This window comes from Aotus nancymaae, unplaced genomic scaffold, assembly GCF_030222135.1.
Source record: "Aotus nancymaae isolate 86718 unplaced genomic scaffold, 86718_ANA_hifiasm-v0.15.2.pri h1tg000008l, whole genome shotgun sequence".
NCBI lineage: Eukaryota > Metazoa > Chordata > Mammalia > Primates > Aotidae > Aotus > Aotus nancymaae.
The window spans coordinates 15,850,393-15,869,247 of NW_026988419.1; the positions used below are offsets into that span (position 1 = coordinate 15,850,393).

Below are 18,855 nucleotides of genomic sequence, written 5' to 3' on the forward strand. Positions count from 1 at the left end.
GACAATGGTAGGAAATCAGGTGCAGAGCCCCGGCTCTACTTCTGGCCCTGCTTCTCACAGCCTCAGTGATCCTGGACAAGTCAATTAATTAGTTGCCTCATCTATGATGAAGGGGGCTAGACCAAGAACACTTGCTGAGGCCTTGACAGTGGGAGGGCCTGGAAAACTCCCTGGTTGGGGTCTGCAGAGGCAGGATAGCACCCCACTCCCCATGCAGGCTGCTGCTTACCTCCGTGCCTCTGTGCAGCCATCTGGCAGTCATGAACTGAGCTGTCCTCTGGGTCGAGTGCTGTGCTGGGTCTTGGTGCCGAGAGCCAGCCCCTTACTTGGGAAGACAGACACAGTCAGACAATCATGGAGCATGGTGCCAAAGCTGACACAGGTGCATGTGTGCGTGCGTGCATCTGTGTGTGTGTGCAGGGCCGTCTCTGACTCAGTAGAGATGTTCTTGTCAGGCTTCAGCAGGAAGACATGTGCAGGCTGGGTCCTGAGGGATGTGTAGAAGTTCCTCAGTCCAAACAGTGGGCTTCCTGCAGGCCCCTAGGGAAGTGCTCTATGGGAGTCCATGTGCACTGGGCCCCAGAGGGAGGCTGTGTGGACTCAGAGCTTTGCTCAAGGGCTGTACCTCCTACCAGGCCGAAACCCACAGGAAGAGACCAGGATGGCAGCTCAGCAGCCTGAGGGCTGCCATCTGGGCTTGGTCGGGGCCCAGACTCAGACAACTTCCCTTCTCAGTGGCTCTGGTCAGCCTGGAAGTGGGGATAGTCACCTGCAGTTTCCTTAGGGCAGGATGCATCTGGAAAGACGATCTGTCCTTTGACGGGACAAGCCTATGCAGAAACCGGCACCAGTTGGATTTGGGGAAATCTTGTTTCTAGGAAATCTTTTCCCCGTTATGTCACTGGGGAACCCAGCTTCTGCCCTGTGTCTGAGGACCTCCTTGGAGCCACCAGAGGCAGCCTGGTAGGGTGGAAAGACCCTGGTTTCTAGCCCTGGCTTGCTGTTAATACCACCTGGCTGTGCGACCTCAGGGGAGATGCCTAACCTCTCTGGGTCTGGCCTTCCCTTTTCTCAGTGAGGAGGTGGGACTAGATCAGAGGCTGTAAACTGTGTTCTGAAGGAGCTGTAAGGTTTTTGGAGGAGATTTAGGGGCCAAAGAGGGTAAGAGATGAAATCCAAGGGAGTCTAAAAGGGTCAGGGCTCTGGGACCCCTTCCCACCTCAGTCAGAGAAGCTCTGGTTTTAGGAGTCAAATGCATCAGGAGGTAGGATGATGTGCTGATCCTGCCCTTGACTTAGATGTCCTGATTCAAATCCCTGCCTGACCCTTACTCGTGAGAACTTGGGCTGACTGCCTACCCCTCTAAGCCTCAGTTTCCTTACCTTTAAGATGGGACAAACAGCAGTACCTCCCTCACGAGGTTACTGTGGGATTAAATGAGATGATATATGTATAGGCGCTGGGCTCCAAACAGAGCCTGATAGAAAGCAAGCATTCAGTGAATTTTAACCAGCGTCATTGTGGTTCCATGTCAGAGCCCATCTGCGGGAGGAATTTGTAAAAATAAAAGTTTGAACATCACTGGATGGGATGATTTAGAATGGGGGGCCTAATCTTTTGGCTTCCCTGGGCCACATGGGAAAGGAAGAATTGTCTTGGGTCACACATAAAGTACACTAACACTAACCGTAGCTGATGAGCTAAAAAAAACTTGCAAAAAAAAAATCTCATAATAGGGCCAGGTGCGGTGGCTCACACCTGTAATTCCAGCACTTTGGGAGGTTGATATGGGCGGATCATGAGGTCAGGAGTTCGAGACCACCCTGGCCAACATGGTGAAACCCCTTCTCTACCTAGAGATACAAAAATCTTAGCTGGGTGTGGTGGTGAGCACCTATAATCACAGCTACTTGGGAGGCTGAGGCAGGATAATTGCTTGAACCCGGGAGGCAGAGGTTGCAGTGAGTTGAGATCGTGCCACTGCACTCCCGCCTGGGCGACAGAGGAAGACTCTGTCTCTGCTGGTGGGGCTGGGGTGGAAGGCTGAGGCACAAGAACCACTTGAGCCCAGGAGTTCGATACCAGCCTGGGCAACACAGCAGGACCCCATCTTTACACAAAATAAAAAAGTAAAATAGCTGGGTGTGGTGGTGCATACCTGTAGTCCCGGCTACTCCAGAGGCTGAGGTGGGAGGGTCACTTGAGCCTGGGGAGGTCGAGGCTGCAGTGAGCTGTGAGCGCACCACTGCACTCCAGCCTGGGTGACAGATTGAGACCCTGTTTCAAAAAGAAAGAACGGAAAGAAGAAAGAAAGAGTTGGGTGCATATAAGAAACCATTTCATATGCCCCCCTGCCTTACAAAAAAAAATCTCATAATGTTTTAAGAAAGTTTATGAATTTGTGTTGGGCTGCATTCAAAGCTGAACTGGGCTACATGTGGCCCGCGGGCTGTGGGTTGGACAAGTTTGATCTGGAAGGTTTCTTCCTGTTCTTCCTTCAGAGCCACACCATGTCCCCTGACCATCCCCTGAGACACCTTGTGTCAGTCACGGTTCTCTGCTGAAACAGAACCAACAGGATGTGTGTAGAAAAAAAGAGATTTATTTAGGGAATTGTCTCATGTGATTGTGGAGGCGTGGCAGATTCAATCTGCAGGGCCCATGTGCTGGCAGAATTCCTTCTCGCTTGGGGAGGTGGGCCTTCTTTATTAAGTCCTTCAACTGATTGGATGAGGCCCACCCTCATTATGGAGGGTCATGTGCTTTATTCAAAGTTTACTGATTTAAATGTGAATCTCATCCAAAAAATAAAAGCAACCAACTTTCTCAGAAACATCCAGAATAATGTTTCACCAAATAGCTAGGTACCATGGCCTAAACAAGTTGACTCATTAAATTAACGACTGCACACCTCCAGCCCTGGCCCTGGAGATGAACTGGCAGGGCAGTCTGAGTGGCCAGTGAGCAGGTGGGCGGCCGGGCCTGTGCCTCTGTGCTGGCCAGGGAAGGAGCTGAGGCCGGACCGGGCATGTGAGTGGTTATTGCCGGGGTCAGGTGCACACCGAGGCTATGTGCTCATTTTCCAACCCAAGTCCAGGAGGAAAAGGCCATTTAGATCCCAACAATGTTGGCTTCCTGTGTTCCTGAGAGGCAGGAAGCAACCCCAGGACAGAGTACCGGCAGCACAGCTGGGGCGGGAGCTGGGGCCAAGGGCTGGGGGTGCAGTTCTTCACCCCAGCAGAGTAATCTAAGGGTCACTTCCCACTAAGGGGCTCTCTGCTCCCTCTCAGGCCACCACTGGGCCCCGTTGTGTGGGGGCAGTGCTGACACCGTGGGCAGAGATGGGGCTCCTGGCGCTCCATGGAGCTCCAGCTGGACTCCGGTCGGACACTGGCTCAGGAGGGCGCATGGGTGGGCTTGTAATTGTAGGAGCTGAGAGGCCATGGTTTGCTCAGGTGGGGCCCATCCTGACATGTGTATCTGGGGAGGACGAAGGAGAGGAGAAGGCTGGGGTTTCCTGCTCTTGCTCCTCCCTGCATGTCCCCATCCCTCTGATGAGAAATGGTCCCTGGGGAGTGAGCATCCCTGTTGCTCACAGACTGACTTCTCCCCAGCAGCATCTGATGTTCCCAGGGTTGGAACTTGGGTTTTTCCCCCTTTCTTGGTTGAAGAGAGGAAGAGGTGGGTGGCAGCGGTGGTGGAGGGTGTCTTAGTCGGGCTGTTACAGAATACCTTAGCCTCTTAGGAGTTACTTTCTGGGACACAGTGGCTCACTACTGGGTAGGGGAAGGGAAGTGAGGAAGGAGTTAAAGAGAACGGTGTGCAGGCACCGAGGAGCAAGGTAGGACCCAGGAGATGGCCTCTGCCTCGGTTCCCAGCATCTGCCGCCTTTGGCTTTTGCATTCTGATGGGTCTTGTGCTCTGATTTCAGTATCCAGTACGAAATCACTGCATACATTTTTTTATTGCATTGATTTTGTACAGCATAGAAAAATTACTCCCAAGCTTAGTGGTTTAAAATAAATACAGATGGGCCAGGCGTGGTGGCTCACACCCGTAATCCCAGCACTTTGGGAGGTTGAGGTGAGCAGATCACGAGGTCAGGAATTCAAGACCAGCCTGACAAACATGGTGAAAACCCATCTCTACAAAAAATACAAAAATTAGCTGTGCGTGGGTGGCGTGTGCTGTAGTTCCACCTACTCAGGAGGTTGAGGCAGGAGAATTGCTTGAACCTGGGAAGCAGAGGTTGCAGTGAGCTGAGATCATGCCACTGCACTCCAGCCTGGGCGACAGAGAGAGACTTCGTCTCAAAAAAAAAAAAAAACCATACAGACATACATATATGCATACATACATACATGCAGACATGCAGGCTGGGTACCATGGCTCATTCTTGTAATCCTAAGACTTTTGGAAGCCCAGGCGGGAGGATCACTTGAGCTCAGGAGTTTGAGACCAGCCTGGGCAAATAGCAAAATGCCCTCTCTACAAAAAATGCAAAAATTAGCCAGGCATGGTGACATATGCCTGTGGTCCCAGCTGCTCGGGAGACTGAGGTGGGAGGATCACTTGAGCCTGGTAGATGAAGACTGCAGTAAACTGAGATCATGACACTGCACTCCAGCCTTGGGGGCAGAGTAGGGCAAGACCATGTCTCAAAAAAAGAAAAAAAAATACAAAACTATTATTCCACATGGCTTCCATGGCTCAGGAATTCATGAGTGACTTGGCTGGGTGGTTCTGGCTCAGAGTGTCGTATGAAGGTGCGGTCAAGATGTCACTGGGGCCGTATTCACCTGAAGACCTGACTGGGGCTGGAGGAGCCACTTCCCACATGGCTCACTTAATGCTGTCAAGCTGGGGCTGGTTGTTGGCAGGAGGCCTCAGCCCCTCACCACATAGCCCTCTCCGTAGGGCTGCTTGGGAGTCTCATCACATGGTCACTGGCTTCCCCCAGAGTGAGTGATCCAAGACAAGGCTGAAGTCAAAGTGTCTTTTATAGCTTAGCCTCAGAAGTTGCACACTGTCATTTCTATAGTATCTGATTGAGCACATAAATCAGCACTATTTAGTGTGGGAGGGGACTCCAGAAAGGCATGAGTAGCAGAGGCAAGAAACACTGGCAGCTACCTGAGAGGCTGGCTGCCACGGTTTCCTTTTCTGTAATGCATGGAATATTTCATCATTCTGAGAGTGAGAGGCCAGCAGATTGGCAGGCCCAAACTTGAGATGACAGCAGACGCGATGCAAGTTGGGAGGACATTCTGCCCCTTGGGAGGAGATGCGAGAAAGGTGGCCAGGCCTGCAAAGGGGGCTTCCCTGGAGGAGACTCAGCAAGTGGGCCTCCTTGGGGTTGGAGGCGGATACTTCTGCAGATGTCAAAATCTATTCGCGGGGGCTTGGCCAAGCCTGTCCTGCTTGGCATCTGCCACTTGCTTTCGGTTTGCTAAGCTTTTGTCTTCTGGGCTGGGAGCTGGGGTGGGGGTGGTCTTCCTTCGCTCCCCTTTGTAGAGCTGCCAAGGACAAGCTTTCTGCATTCCAGTGTGCAGGAAGCACTCAGCATAGCATACTGTAATTGCCTGATGATTTCTCCACTTGCCCCCCACTTGAGGGCATTTGCTGAGTGTTTGCCCACTGTGTGACAGGCAGGGCTGCCCTGTATGGTCATGTAGGCCAAGCCCTGCCAAGGGTGCCTACCTGAGAGAGCACAGGAGTCAGCCCACCCTTTGCCTACCAAGCCATGCATCTTGGCACAGGGCTGATCTGCTTGGAGAAAGGGCACCTTCTCACCATTTTCACAAAGACACTGTGCATGAGCTCAACTTAACTATGCATGAGCTGTGTGTCCATCGGGCTGGTCTCCCAGAGGATGGGCCTCAACTTTCTAGTGTGCACAAAGATGCTGTGTGGTCTCATGAGCCTGAAGGAGACACTGTCCTAGCTGCTGGGGGTCTGGTGTGAAAGAGACAGGCATGCTCCCTGCCCTCCTGAGTGCAGTGTGGGGAGATAGACTAGAGAGAAGCTACCCAGGGCGACTTCAGAAGGTAACCAGGAAATAACTGGGGCGCTGAGAAAGAATAATTGGAAAATGACTCTAATTTAAGTGGTCAAGGGAGACCTCTTTGAGGAGATGACTTTGGGTGGATTCCCAAGGGATAAGAGGGATTCGGCCCAGGGAACGATGGGGTGCTGGGGTGAGGGGAGAGTGTTCCAGGCAGCTGACACAGCAAGTGCCAAGGCCCTGAGGCACTCTGGGAAGTGTCAGAGTGTGGAGCCTGCCGGAGAGAGGTGGCGTCCCGGCCCCCATTGTGTCCCTCATGTCTAGACTGGGGTTGGAGGCCGAAAGTGGTTGCTTAGGGATGCTTTTTTGATTGAACATGAGACGTTGAGGTGGGGTCTACAGCTCAGGAACGATCTGAGAGTGAGGGGGACACAACTAAATGGGGTGCACGTAAACCCTAGGGGAGGTCTTCAGACAGATCCAACTAAGCAAACATTTATTAAGCCTCTCCTGTGTACCAGTCGCTCTCTGTCTCTCTCTCTCTCTCTATGTGTGTGTGTGTGTATATATGAGAGAGAGAGAGAGAGAGAGGCAGGTCCCCTACTGGAAGGAGCACACCCTGTCAGACCCAAAAAGGGGAAGTTTCCTCTATTCGGATGGGGTGGGGCAGGGGAGGCTGCTGGTGTCCAAGAGGGGACAATTTTGGGAAGGGAGGGAGTTGCTCCCCTGGCTGGTGGGGGTGCTGAGGGACAGGGAGGAGCAGAAAGTTCAGAGAGATGGGTAACACTGGAGTGGCTGAGCGGGGAGTATGTCCTACTGTGGCCAGGGTGGAGATGTCCCTGAGCTGGGCTGGGTGGCTGGTGGGGTCAGGAAAGCCTTGCTCAGTACTGGTGAGTCACAGGCCTGGGCTGGGCCGGGACTAGGTTCTGAGAGAGGAAGGTCCCATGCTGGGGTCAGTAGCCAAGGTCCCTTTTCAGGCACCACCCATGTGTGCCTCCCAGCTTTTCCCCGTTCCCCATTCCCAGCCCCTTCTGCCTCAGACAAACCAGAAGCCTTAGTGTGGGGAACCCTGGAGCCTCTTTGGGGCGCTCCAGGCCTTCATCTGTGCCTCAACCTCCCTTTCTGCACTCTGCTGAGAATCAGGTTGGTTCAAAGCTGGAAGGAGGTGGAGGGTAGTAGGTCCAGGAGAAGTGGGTGGATGGCTGTGGCTCTGGGCTGTGGCTGTAGAGGATTTGGAGTCAGGGCACTCCCCTACCTCCCTCTCCCCAGTTCTCTAACCAGAGTTCCCAAGCCGCCACGCTTAGCAGGTCCTGGGCAGCCAGCAAAACCCAAAACCGTGCAAACAGCTCAGGAGACCCCTCACCCACTCATGAGATCTGTGGGGAGATCACCAAATCCCTTGGTGGAGTCCCAGAGCCCTGGGGGGTGGGGCGGCAGGGCTGGTGACATTCCAGGCTTTGGGAACCTGATAGGAAATTTGATTCCAGCTTCTGGTAATGGGAGGAAGAGCAAGTCCTGTGTGTGTGTGTGTATGTGTGTGTGCACGCGCGCGCGTGTGCGCTTCAAGTCATGTACAAGAAGTTTGTGTGAGCATCTGTTCACGCGTCTGTGTCCACAAATCTGTGTCAGGCTGTATCTGAGGGTGTCCCACAGAATTGTGCGTGTTGGTGCCCTGGGTTAGGGGTCTTCGTGGATGAATCTGTGTGAGGCTCTGTGTGTGTCCGAGGATGGCTGTGTGGATGGGTGGGAGTGGTTCTGGGTGAGTGTGTGTGTGGGTGTAATGTGTATGTGCGTGGGCTCTCTCCTGGACTCTGAATTGGGTCTGTGTGTCTGTCTCTGGGGCACAGTAAGTGTGATTGTGGTTTTCGATGTCGTCTGCCTGCCTGGTGTGTGTGTAAGGGGAGAAGGCCCCCCTTATTCCTTGGTGCGGCTGGCATGGGCCCTGGGTCCGGGCTACCTCTGCCTCTGGCAGGGGTCCAGTGGGCAACCCCCTGCTCCCCCCACATTCCCGCACCCGGAGGGGCTCGTGCTGGGGGCCCGGCGCCTCCCTGGCCGCGGGTCCTCAGTCCCGGACGCTCCCGCCCCCCAGGCCCAGCAGCCGCTCCCCTCCGTCCCCTCCCTCTCTCCCTCTCTCCTTCCCTCCGTCCCTCCTTCCCTCCTTTCCTCACGAGCGCGGATTGCGGGCTGGGGTGGGAGGAGATTTCGCGGAGTTTCCATTTCATACCTCGCGGCTAAAACTTTCTTTCTGTGTCTCACCCTCTTGCAGTCTGCAGCTTCTCCTGTCATCGGAAATGCCAGGCCAAGGTAAGGGGACGCGGGCTGGCGGGCCCGGGAGGACTTGGGACAGGCCTGGCTCGGGGTCCGGGACTGGAGCGGGGGCGCCAGCGGGACGGGGGCGGTGCCCGGGGCGTCCCTCCTCCTCGCTTTGTTTATGCAAAGCGCCTGGGCCTGGGAGCGGGCTCAGGTCAAGGTGAAGGCGAAGGCCCGGGGGCGGGGGCAGGGGCGGGCTGGGGAGTGGGGGGATACGGGTGGGGGGCGCGGCGCGTGATCTGGGCGGTCACTGGGGGTGGCTGGTGGGGACCGAGCTCTGAGGGAGCGGCCTTTGAAGGTGTTTCTGCTAGTTCTCAAGGGGTAGGGGGAAGGGGGAGGGGATCCATTTCAATTACCCCGGGCCGCCCAGACCCCCAGTTGGCCCAATTCGGCTGACCTAGAAAACCTGTGTCCACAGCCACGGGACCCTGAGGGCGAGAGAAGTGGGTGGTGGAGTAAGTGGAGAATGAGATCGGAGGTCAGGATCGGCTGCTCTGGAACCCTCTGAGACTGTGCCTCCCTCTTGATTGGCCAGGTCTCCTTTTGGTCCTCAGTTTCCCCATGAGTATTTCGAGGCTGGGCCTGGTGGGAGAGGGAAACTAAGTCAAGAAGACCGGAGGGATTGCTGGGCCCTAGTTGGCCAGGCTGGCTCAGCCATGATGTATCCTCTAGGTTTGAACCCAGGAGTCATATATCAGCTTCTTGGAATAACAGGGGGTGGGGGATTGACACCAAGACGGATTATGAATTTGGAAAGGAAATGGTTCTGTTCAATGGCCTCAGCTCTGCCTGGGGGTGGAAATGGCGTTCCTTGCCTCTCACTTGCAGCCAATGTCTGCACCTTCTCCCATTGTTGCTTGTAACCCTCCCTGCCTGTTCACCCCCTACGTTTGCTCTTCACACTTGACCTTTCAAGAAATTCAGGTAGTAGAAGGAGAAGACGCTTCCAAAAGGAGCATTCATTCAGCAGTTGAGGATCCGTATCTGGCGCATCCCACGCTTTGCTTCTTATTAGCTGGTGGCCTTGGGCAAGTTATGTACCTGTCTGAGCCTCTGCTTCATCCGCAAGGATATGGGAATAAGTCTCCCTCATTAAGTTGTTATGAGGATTCAATGAGCTAATGTGTGTGACGTGCCCAGCCCAGCGCCTGGCACAGGGTACGTGCTCAAAAGTGTCATGATTGATGCTCAGTTACTGGGAGCTTGGAGGTCCAAGCGTTACCTCGGGGAAGGGGTGCTGATGGGTCAGGCAGGTCTGGGAGGACTCTTCCTCCAAAGAGACTTTACTTAAGCCAAGCATACACCTTGCTGGAGGGCATCTCCATCTGTAGACTCCAGCTTGGAATGCTTCCCTTGCAGAGGTGCCGAGGACCTGGCTTGCAGCAGGTACATCCATGCAGAGTTTTCTGCCTTCGCTTGTCTTCTGCTTTCTTGGGGCCACCCTCAGCCTTTTCTTTCCTGGATGGGGAAAGTAAGTTTCTGCTTCTCCTTCCACCTCTCTCCTTGTTCTGTTTATCCAGAGCAGAGTTTTTTTTTCTTTAAACTCCAGAACTTTCCAATTTTCTTGCTTGTCCCCAGTCTACCCCTTCCTACTGTCCTTCCTGCAACCTTCTCTCTTAATAGCAATGAACATTTGTATAGTGCTTTGGGTCTTAGACAATATTTCACATGCATTATCAGACTTTGTTCTTTTAATTCCTATAGAGCATAAAGCATTGGCCGAAAGATCCTATTGTTTTATAGATGAGGAAACGGAGGCGCCCCAGGTTCACCTGCTCTCTGTCCCTGGGCCCTTGTGCTTCCTTCTCTTCGTCCCTCACTGCCTACTGCCATACATTTCCCCATCCTTGCCTGCCCTTCCTCCTCTTGATTTCCATCTCTTGACAGCAGCAGGATACATTTAGGGATGATAAGGGGATGAACTTTCAGGCAGTGAAGGGTCTGAATAGGGGAGATGGGCGGCCCAGAGAGGCCCAGAAAGATGTACAGATGGCTCCTTGTCATGCAGCAGCCTTGCGCATGGGAACAGGCAGATGCCAAAGATGACGTTTTAGGGGCATAGCCTACCTGAGTAGTCTTAGATATGCTGGGGGCTCAGAATGTACGAGGCTGCAGCAGTCCTGCTCTGCCCTGCCCAAGGAGGCCAGCTAAGTGGGGGAGAAGGTAGATTCGCAGGGTAGCAACCAGACAGACAGATGGGCTTTGTATAGGAGTTTCTTCTACAGGGAATGGGACCCACTGGTGGTGAGTGCTCCACCCAGCTGGTGGGTCTTTCCCTAAAACCACAGCTCTTACTGCCGACCTGCCTTTTCCTCCTGCTGGGAAGGGCAGCAGGAGCCAGAGCCACAGCGCCACAGCAGAGCTCTATACTGTAGATTTTATAGCCTCGTCAACTTGGAGATCATCTCATCCATCCCCCGCTTCTAGGCAGGATTCATTAATGAATGTTTAGTAAGCTCCTTCCCATGGGCCAGACACCCTTCTAAGTGAACAGATAGAGAAGGCCTTGGCCCTCATGGGTCTTACATTCTGACAGGGGAGACAGGCACTAAATAGGCAAGCAAGTTTTGAAGGGAATGAGCTGCAGCAATGGGTTAGAGAAGAATTCTGCTAGGGTAGCCCAGGAAGACTCCTTGGAGGAAGAGTCATGTGAGGTGGGACCCAGATGATGATGTGGGGGAGAAGAAAGAGCAGGTGCGAAGACCCTGAGGTGAGAGGAGCTTGTTACTCTTAAAAGAGGGCTGGAGAGTAGTGAGTGCTGGTGAGTTTGGGCCTGAGGGACATGATTGGATTTCCACTCTGAGAAGGCCACTCTGGCCTTGAGCAGGCACCAGGGCAGGAGTAGGGACATGGGCCAAGAGGCTGCTGATGTTGCCCATGTGAGAGAGGCTGGCGGCTTAGTCCGTGGCGCTCGCCAGAAAGGCAGTGAGGAGGGGCTGGGCCTGGGATGCCTTCTGAGGGAGAGCCGGAGCCTCACTGAGCGATGGGATGTTGGGCGTGAGAGCAGGAGCCGGCTTAAAGATGACTCCCGGGTTTTGGCCGGAGTAATTGGGTGCACGTGGTTTTACTTACTGAGATAGATGAGGTGTGTGAGAAATTTCTGGGAGAGATAGCTCCAGGGTTTCAGCTTTGCTTGGTCTCCGTTTCACAGTCCCACGCACTGGGAGTTTCTTGTTGATGTTGATCCTCTCCAATTCCGCCTGCTCTGGCCACTCCTCCGGTAAGTGGCTGGTTCCTGATACCTTCACGCTCCACCCTTACACTGTTTCTGCAGCACGAAGCCGTGGCCTCACAGGGGCTGTGTTATGTCTGTGGAGCAATATGGTGTAACAAATGGCCCCCAGGCTTAGTAGCTTAAAACAGCATCGAACACTGATTATCTTGTAATACTAAATGCTTTGGGAAGTCAGGATGTTGGCAGTGGGTTAGCTGCCTGGTTCTGGCCAGGGGTCTCTCATGAGGTTGCAGTTGAGATGTTGGCTGGGGCTGCAGTCATCTGAAGGCCTGACTGGGGCTGGAGGATTATTTTCCAAGGTGGTTCTGTCATGTGGCTATCAAGTTGGGGTTGGCTGTTGGCAGGTAGCTTCAGTTTCTTGCCACACGATCCTCTCCGTAGGGCTGCTTGAGTGTCCTTACAACATGGTGGCTAGTTTCCCCAGAGTGAAGGAATGATTCAAGAGAGAGCAAGGCAGAGCCACAATGTCTTTTATATACTATCCTTGGAAGACACACTGTTATTTCTGCAATATCCTATTGGTTACATAGGTCAGCCCTATTCAGTGTGGGAAGAACCTACATAAGGGCTTGGATACCATGAGGCAAGAATCAATGGGGGCCGTGTTGGACGGTGACACTACAGATGCCCAGAGACAGGGCCATGCTGACCTGGCAGCTGGGAGTGCTGGGAAGGGCAGGGGGGCAGGAATCAGACACTCCTGGGTTTGAGCTCTACCCCTGCTGCCTTCCAGATACGTGAGCTGGGTTGCAGAGGATTAAATCCACATTGGCATATAGTAGGCACCTTTCTACTTTCTTGGAATAATAGTTAAAGCCTGGAAAGGATCCCAGATATTCTGTGCCCAGCTCTCTGCCACTTGGACCTGCTTGAGAGAAAATGCTCCTGCTGGTAGAGGTGGAGCCTCAGTGCCGGCTCACAGTCAATGTTATCTATGTGTTAATTGCCCATTAGAAGGCTGAGAGCTAGGTTCCGCCCCAGCTTCTAGAATAGTACCTAGTCCATAGCGGGAGTTCCAATAAAGGGATAAAAGGATGGAATAAAGGAATATTGAGAAATAAGTCCTTCCTATCTGGGGAGAGGCTGAGGTGATGGATAAAAGCGGGAGAGAAGTAGCAGCAAAATCACTTTAAAATCCCTCCCAAAAGCCCTTCCTACTTCCTGACACACAGGGTGCTCCAAATAATAATTCTAGTCACATTCCTTTTTCTAATTGGGGTATAATTCACACTGTCAAGTATATAAAACTCAAATGTACATCCTGATAGATTTGTATGTACATGAGAACCAGATGATGATCTAGAATATTCCCAGCACCCAAAAAGCAACCCTTATGTTCCCCTTCAATATCCCCCAAAAGTAATTGCTATCTTTACTGGTATTATCAGAGATTAGTTTTGCCTGCTCTTGGATATCATAGAAATGGAATCACGTAGTGTGTTTGCTTTTGTGTCTGGCTCATTTCACTCAGCATCATGTCTGGGAGGCTCACCGTGTTCTTGTGGGTTGCAGGGGCTCATTCTTTTTAATTGCTATGTTGTATTCCATTATGTGAAGAAACCACAATGTATTTATCCATTCCACCGTTGATTGCCATTTGGGTTCTTTCCAGTTTGGGACTGTTAGGCGCAGACCTGCCCTCTGTCTACACAGAGCTTTGTAATCTACAATCTGTTTTCCCTCGTCTTTGCAGTTCTGTGAGGTGGGTGGGGCTCACGGTGGCCCCATTTCACAGATCCAGCATCCAGGCTCTGTAAAGGTGCCCAACTTGGCTAATGGCACCTTGGCACAGGGGCCTTCTATGTGATTCTGGTCTGCTCTGGGTTAAATGGACAGGGAGCAGGTGAGGAGAGAGAACAAGAGTAAAAGCAGCAGACACTGGAGAGAGCAGCGTGGGTCAGAGCCAGGAATCTTACTGTAGTTCATGGAAACCCCATTCTCCAGCTCTCCCACTACATTTCCTGAGGGAACCGAATTCCCAGCCTCCCTTAGTTCCCACCCTCACCCCTCATTGGGGTTCTTATCTGTCCCAGTTATTTTGCTCCTGTTGATGATTAAAAATGAATGGCCCAGGACTTGTCTTCCACTTTTTTTTTTTTTTTTTTTGAGACAGGATCTTGCTCTGTTGCCCAGGGTGGAGGGCAGTGGTATGATCATGATTCACTGCAGCCTCGATCTCCTGGGCTCAAGCCATCCTCGATCCTCCCACCTCAGCCTCCCGAGCAGCTGGGACTACAGGTGTGTGCCACCACATCTGGCTAATTTTTTTTTTTTTTTTTTTTACTTTTTGTAGAGACAGGGTCTTGCCATGTTGCCCAGGCTGGTCTTAAACTCCTGGGCTCAAGTGATCTGCCTGCCTTGGCCTCCCAAAGTGCTGAGATTATAGGTGTGAGACGCCACACCCTGCCTGCTTTCCACTTTTATGTTAGTACATGTGCTGTGTGTTCACAGAAGCTTTTCTTCCATTTTGCTTTTCTCTTCTGTCCCCTGCTATATGACTACATAACTTCCAGATAAGTTTTATTTATGTATTTATTATTTTAAGTAAACTTTTAATTTTAGAATAGTCTTAGGTTTACAGAAAAGTTGCAAAGGTTAGCACAGAAAGTTCCTGTGCAGCAAGCACCCAGTTTCCCCTAGCCCCTGGATACCTTTTGAAAAGTGCTTTCCTCCCTGCTGATCCTCACTCCTTATTTTGAAATAACAGTTTCAGTTGACAACAGCAGCATCTTCCAGCCAAATACTCTTTGTCCACTCCAGGTCAGACAAGAGTTCAGTGAAAGGACCAGACAGCTGTTGGGCAGGCAGATGGCCCAGACCTCAGCCTCTTGGACGGCTCTTTCTTACCCACTGGCCTCCTTCCTTAGCTCTCTCTGACTTCTTTCCAGGCCCTGAAACTTTCCTGTCCCAAGTACCAACTGAGGCGGAGGGAGGAGGCTGCAGCAACAACTTGGTCTCCTCCCCTGTACCAAAAGGGCTTAAATCTCATCCTTTAAGCTTGAAAGGAAAGGAAATCCCATAATTAACCCCCACCTTTCAGTCTCATCGCACATTACCTTTCCTGCTAGTCTTGTAAACACACCTGCAGCCTTCCTTTACAGTTGGGATGGAGGCTTGTATTCTCCTGCTACCACAAACACCTGAGTGGGAGGAGGTTCACGGCCCCAGGACCCATCGATGGCTCTGAGCCTAGTGGAGCGTTTAAGCTGTTTGACTTTGGAGACAGACTTAAGTTTAAATCCCAGCTGCATCAGTAACTGGCTGTGTGATATTGGGCGAGTTACTGAACCTCTCTGAGCCCCAACTTCCCATCTGTAACGTGGTGATTCTAGTAGTACTTATCTTGTAGAGCTCTTGTGAGTGCTGGGAATGGTAACCCTACTAAAATGCTAAGTTCAAAACTCAGTTGTTAAAAAGTTGCTAATATCTATTTATTATTTTGTATTCCTCTAGCCTTCTCCTACCTCCTGTAAGGCAGAGAGAATCTGAGAGGTCAACAAAGCTTTCTGAGGGCAGTGGTGTGAAGACTAGATAGGCACTTGCTTTTGTTTTTCCTTCTCTTCTCTCTCTCCATTATCAAGGAAGAGTGAGGAAATTCTACAGGCAAATAAAGCGTGTCTTTTGCTTGTTTGCCTACCATGTAGCCCCTGAGATCTCTAGCAGTGGTTTGAGGTCTTGTCTGCACATTAGAATCACCTGGGTGCTTTAAAAAAAACTGATGTCTGTGTTCTACTCCCCGGAGGTTCTGATTTAATTAGTTTCAGCTATGACCTGACCTGGGCATCGGGATTTTTAAAAGTGGCAACCAGTGGTGGGAATGTAAAATGGTACAGCCGCTCTAGAAACAGTTTGGCCATTTCTTATAAAATTCAACACACACTTGCTGTATGACCCAGAAATTCCACTCCAAGATTTTTATCCAAGAGAAGAAAAACACATGTCCATAAAAAGACTTGTACACAAATATTCATAGCAGCTTTATTTCCAATAGCCCCAAACTGGAATGAACCCTACTATTCAGTGACAGGTGAATGGATCCATGAATTATGATGTCATAGTACGGTGAGATACTACACTGCAATGACGAGAAATGATCTACATGCAACAGTGTGGATGAATCTCAAAAACATCGTGCTGAGTGAAAGAAGCCAGACACAGAAAGGGCACATACTGGATGATTCCCTTTTAGCGCAATTCGGAAAAGGCAAATCCCTAGTGACAGAGCAGATGAGTAGTTACCTGGAACTGGGAGTGGTGGGGAGATTGGCCGCAAAGGTGTGAGAAGGAACTTCCTTGGGGGATGTTGATTGTGGTAATTATGCATGCACCTGTCAAAACCCGTTGAACTGTATTCCTAAAAGGGATACATTTTATTGTATACCTTAATAAAGTTCATTTTCATAACGTTTTCCATGTGCAGCCACATTTGAGAACCACTGGTCTACAGCTTCTGGAGACCAAGCTCTGTCTTTGTCTTCGTGGCCAGCACTGGCACAATACCATGTATTTAATAGTGCTTTCTGGGGTTGAGGGCTTTCTTTCCCATTTTTTATAACAACTTTATTGAGGTATAACTAATTCACATACCATACAATATGCTTATTTAAAGTGTATGATTCAATGATTTTTTTTGTATCATCACAGAGTTGTGTGACCATCACCGCAGTCAATTTTAGAACATTTTCAGCAGCTCGGAAAGAAACCTTGTGCCTTTTAGCTCAAACCCTAATCCCTCTATCTCTCCCCCACCCCATCCCAACAATCAGCAGCCACTAATCTTTCTTTCTCTCTCTGTTTGCTAATTCTGATGATTTCATAGCTGTGGTCTTCAGGACTGGCTTCTTTTCCTTTTCGTAATGTTTTCAAGGTACAGCTATGCTGTAGCTCCCTTTTTATGGTTGAGTAATATTCCATTGCATGAATATAGCCCATTTTGTTTTTCCATTCATTATTTGGCGGACATTTGGGTTGTTTCACCTTTTGGTTATTATGACTAAAGCTGCCATGAGGATTTATTTACAAGTTTTTGTGTGGACCTCTGTTTTCATTTCTCTTGGGTGTGTGTAGTTGAGAGTGGAATTGTGGAGTCATAGGGTAACTCTATTTTTAACATTTTGAAGATCTCAGCTGTTTTACACAATAACTTATATTGGTTTTCTAGGGCTGTCCTAAAAACGTATCACAAACTGGGTGACTTAAAACAACAGAAATGTATTATCTCACAGTTCCAGAGGCTAGAAGTCAAAAACTAAGGTGTTGGCAGGGCTATGCTCCCTCTGAAACCTGCAGGGGCCCTTCCTTGTCTCCTTCCAGCTTCTGGAGGTCTCCAGCAATCTTTGGTGTTCCTTGGCTTGTAGGTGCATCACCCATCCTGTCTCCACGTGGTGGTCTCCCTGTGTCCTCACATCATCTTCCCTCTGTGTCTCTGTGTCTGATTTTTTTTTTTTAAATCAGAAACTGCCATAGTGGGTTAAGGCCCATCCTTGTGACCCCATTTTAGAGCTTGATTACATCTGTAAAGACCTTACCTCCAAAAAGGTCATATTCTGAGGTACTGGGGTTAGGACTTCAGCACATCTTTTGTGAGGAACACAATTCAACCCACAACATAGCTGCACCATTTTACATTCTCACCAGCAATATATGAAGGTTCCAGCTTTTCCGCATCCTTGTCAACACTTGTTATTATCTGACTTTTTGATTGTAGCCATTCTAGTGGATGTCAAGTGGTATCTCATCATGGTTTTGATTTGATTTCCCGGATGACTAATGATGTTGAGTGTCTTTTCATGTGTTTATTGATTAGTTGTGTAGTATTTTTGGAGAAATGTCTATTGACATTCTTTATTCATTTAAAAAATTGGGTTATTGGTCTTTTATTATTGAGTTGTAAAAGTTCTTTATAGGTTCAGGGTACAAGTCCCTTATCAAATACATGATTTGAAATTTTTTTTCATTCTCTGGTGGTCTTAAAAGCCAGTTTTGAATTTTGATGCAGTCTGGTTTATTTTTTCTTTGGTGGCTTGTACTTTTGCTGTCATATCTAAGAATTCATTGCCAAATCTATGGTCACAAAGATTTACCCCTATGTTTTCTTCTGCGAGTTTATAGTTTTGGCTCTTACATTTAGGTCTTTTATCCAGTTTGAGTTAATTTTTACATATGGTGTAAAGTAAGGTAAATGCTCTTTTTTGCTTGTGGCTACCCATTTGTTCCAGCATCATTTGATGAAAAGATCATTCTTTCCCCACTGAATGATCTTGGCATCATTTGTATTAAGTTTCAAAATTGGAAAGTGTGAATCCTCTGACTTTATTGTTTTTCAAGATTGTCTTGACTATTCTGTGTCCCTTGAAGAAATTTTAGGATCAGCCTGTCAATTTCTACAAGGAAGCCAGTTGGAATTCCAATAGAGCTTGCATTGAATCTGTAGGTCAATTTGGGGAGTATTGCCATCTTAACAATTTTGAGGCTGAGAGCAGTGACTCACTCCTGTAATCCCAGTGCTTTGGAAGGCCGAGGTGGTTGGATCACTTGAGATAGGTCAGGAGTTTGAGACCAGCCTGGCCAACATGGTGAAACCCTGTCTCTACTAAAAATACAAAAATTAGCCAGGCATGATGGTGCATGCCTCTAATCCCAGCTACTTGGGAGACTGAGGTAGGAAGATCTCTTGAACCCAGGTGGTGGAGGTTGCAGTGAGCTGAGATTGCTCCATTGCACTCCAGCCTAGGTGACAGAGTGAGACTTTGCTTGAAACAAAAAACAAAAAAACACCAAAAAACAATTTTGAGTTTTCTGATTCATGAGCATGAGATGTGTTTCTATTTATTTGTATCTTCTTTAATTTCTTCCAACAGTATTTTGTAATTTTCAGAGTATACATTTTTTACTTCTTTATGAAGTTTATTCTTTAGTATTTTCTTCTTTTTGATGCTGTTTTAAATGGAATTGTTTGCTTAATTTCATTTTGAGATCGTTCATTGTCAGTATGTGGAAATATAATTGATTTTGTGTAGTGATGATTTATCTTGCAATCATCACTATTTGTTAGTTCTAAGAGCTTTTAAGGGATTCCTTAGGGTTTTCTACATACAAGATGATGTCATCTGTGAATACAGTTTTACTTATTTCTTTCTAATTGGGATACTTTTTATTTCATTTTTTTGCCTGATTGCCTGATTAGAACCTTCAATATGATGTTACTAGAAGTGGCGAGAGCAGAAATCATTGTCTAGTTCCTGAATGTAGGAGGAAACTGTCCAATATTTCACCACTAAGCATGATATTAGCTGTGGGTTTTTCA

General features: G+C 49.5%; 1 protein-coding gene across 5 annotated transcripts in view; it reads left to right on the forward strand.

The window, feature by feature from the left end:
* Positions 1 to 18,855, forward strand: part of TNS1 (tensin 1) — a 205,944-nt gene that overhangs the window by 17,436 nt on the left and 169,653 nt on the right. For 4 of the 5 annotated variants that reach the window (XM_012446022.3, XM_012446027.3, XM_012446026.3 and 1 more), the window contains exon 3: positions 8,271 to 8,308. In XM_012446022.3, the coding sequence (XP_012301445.2) occupies positions 8,271 to 8,308 (38 nt within the window). Of the gene's footprint in view, positions 1 to 7,630; positions 7,662 to 8,270; positions 8,309 to 18,855 lie in introns of those variants that run through there. The other variant, XM_021666857.2, reaches the window with a different exon arrangement.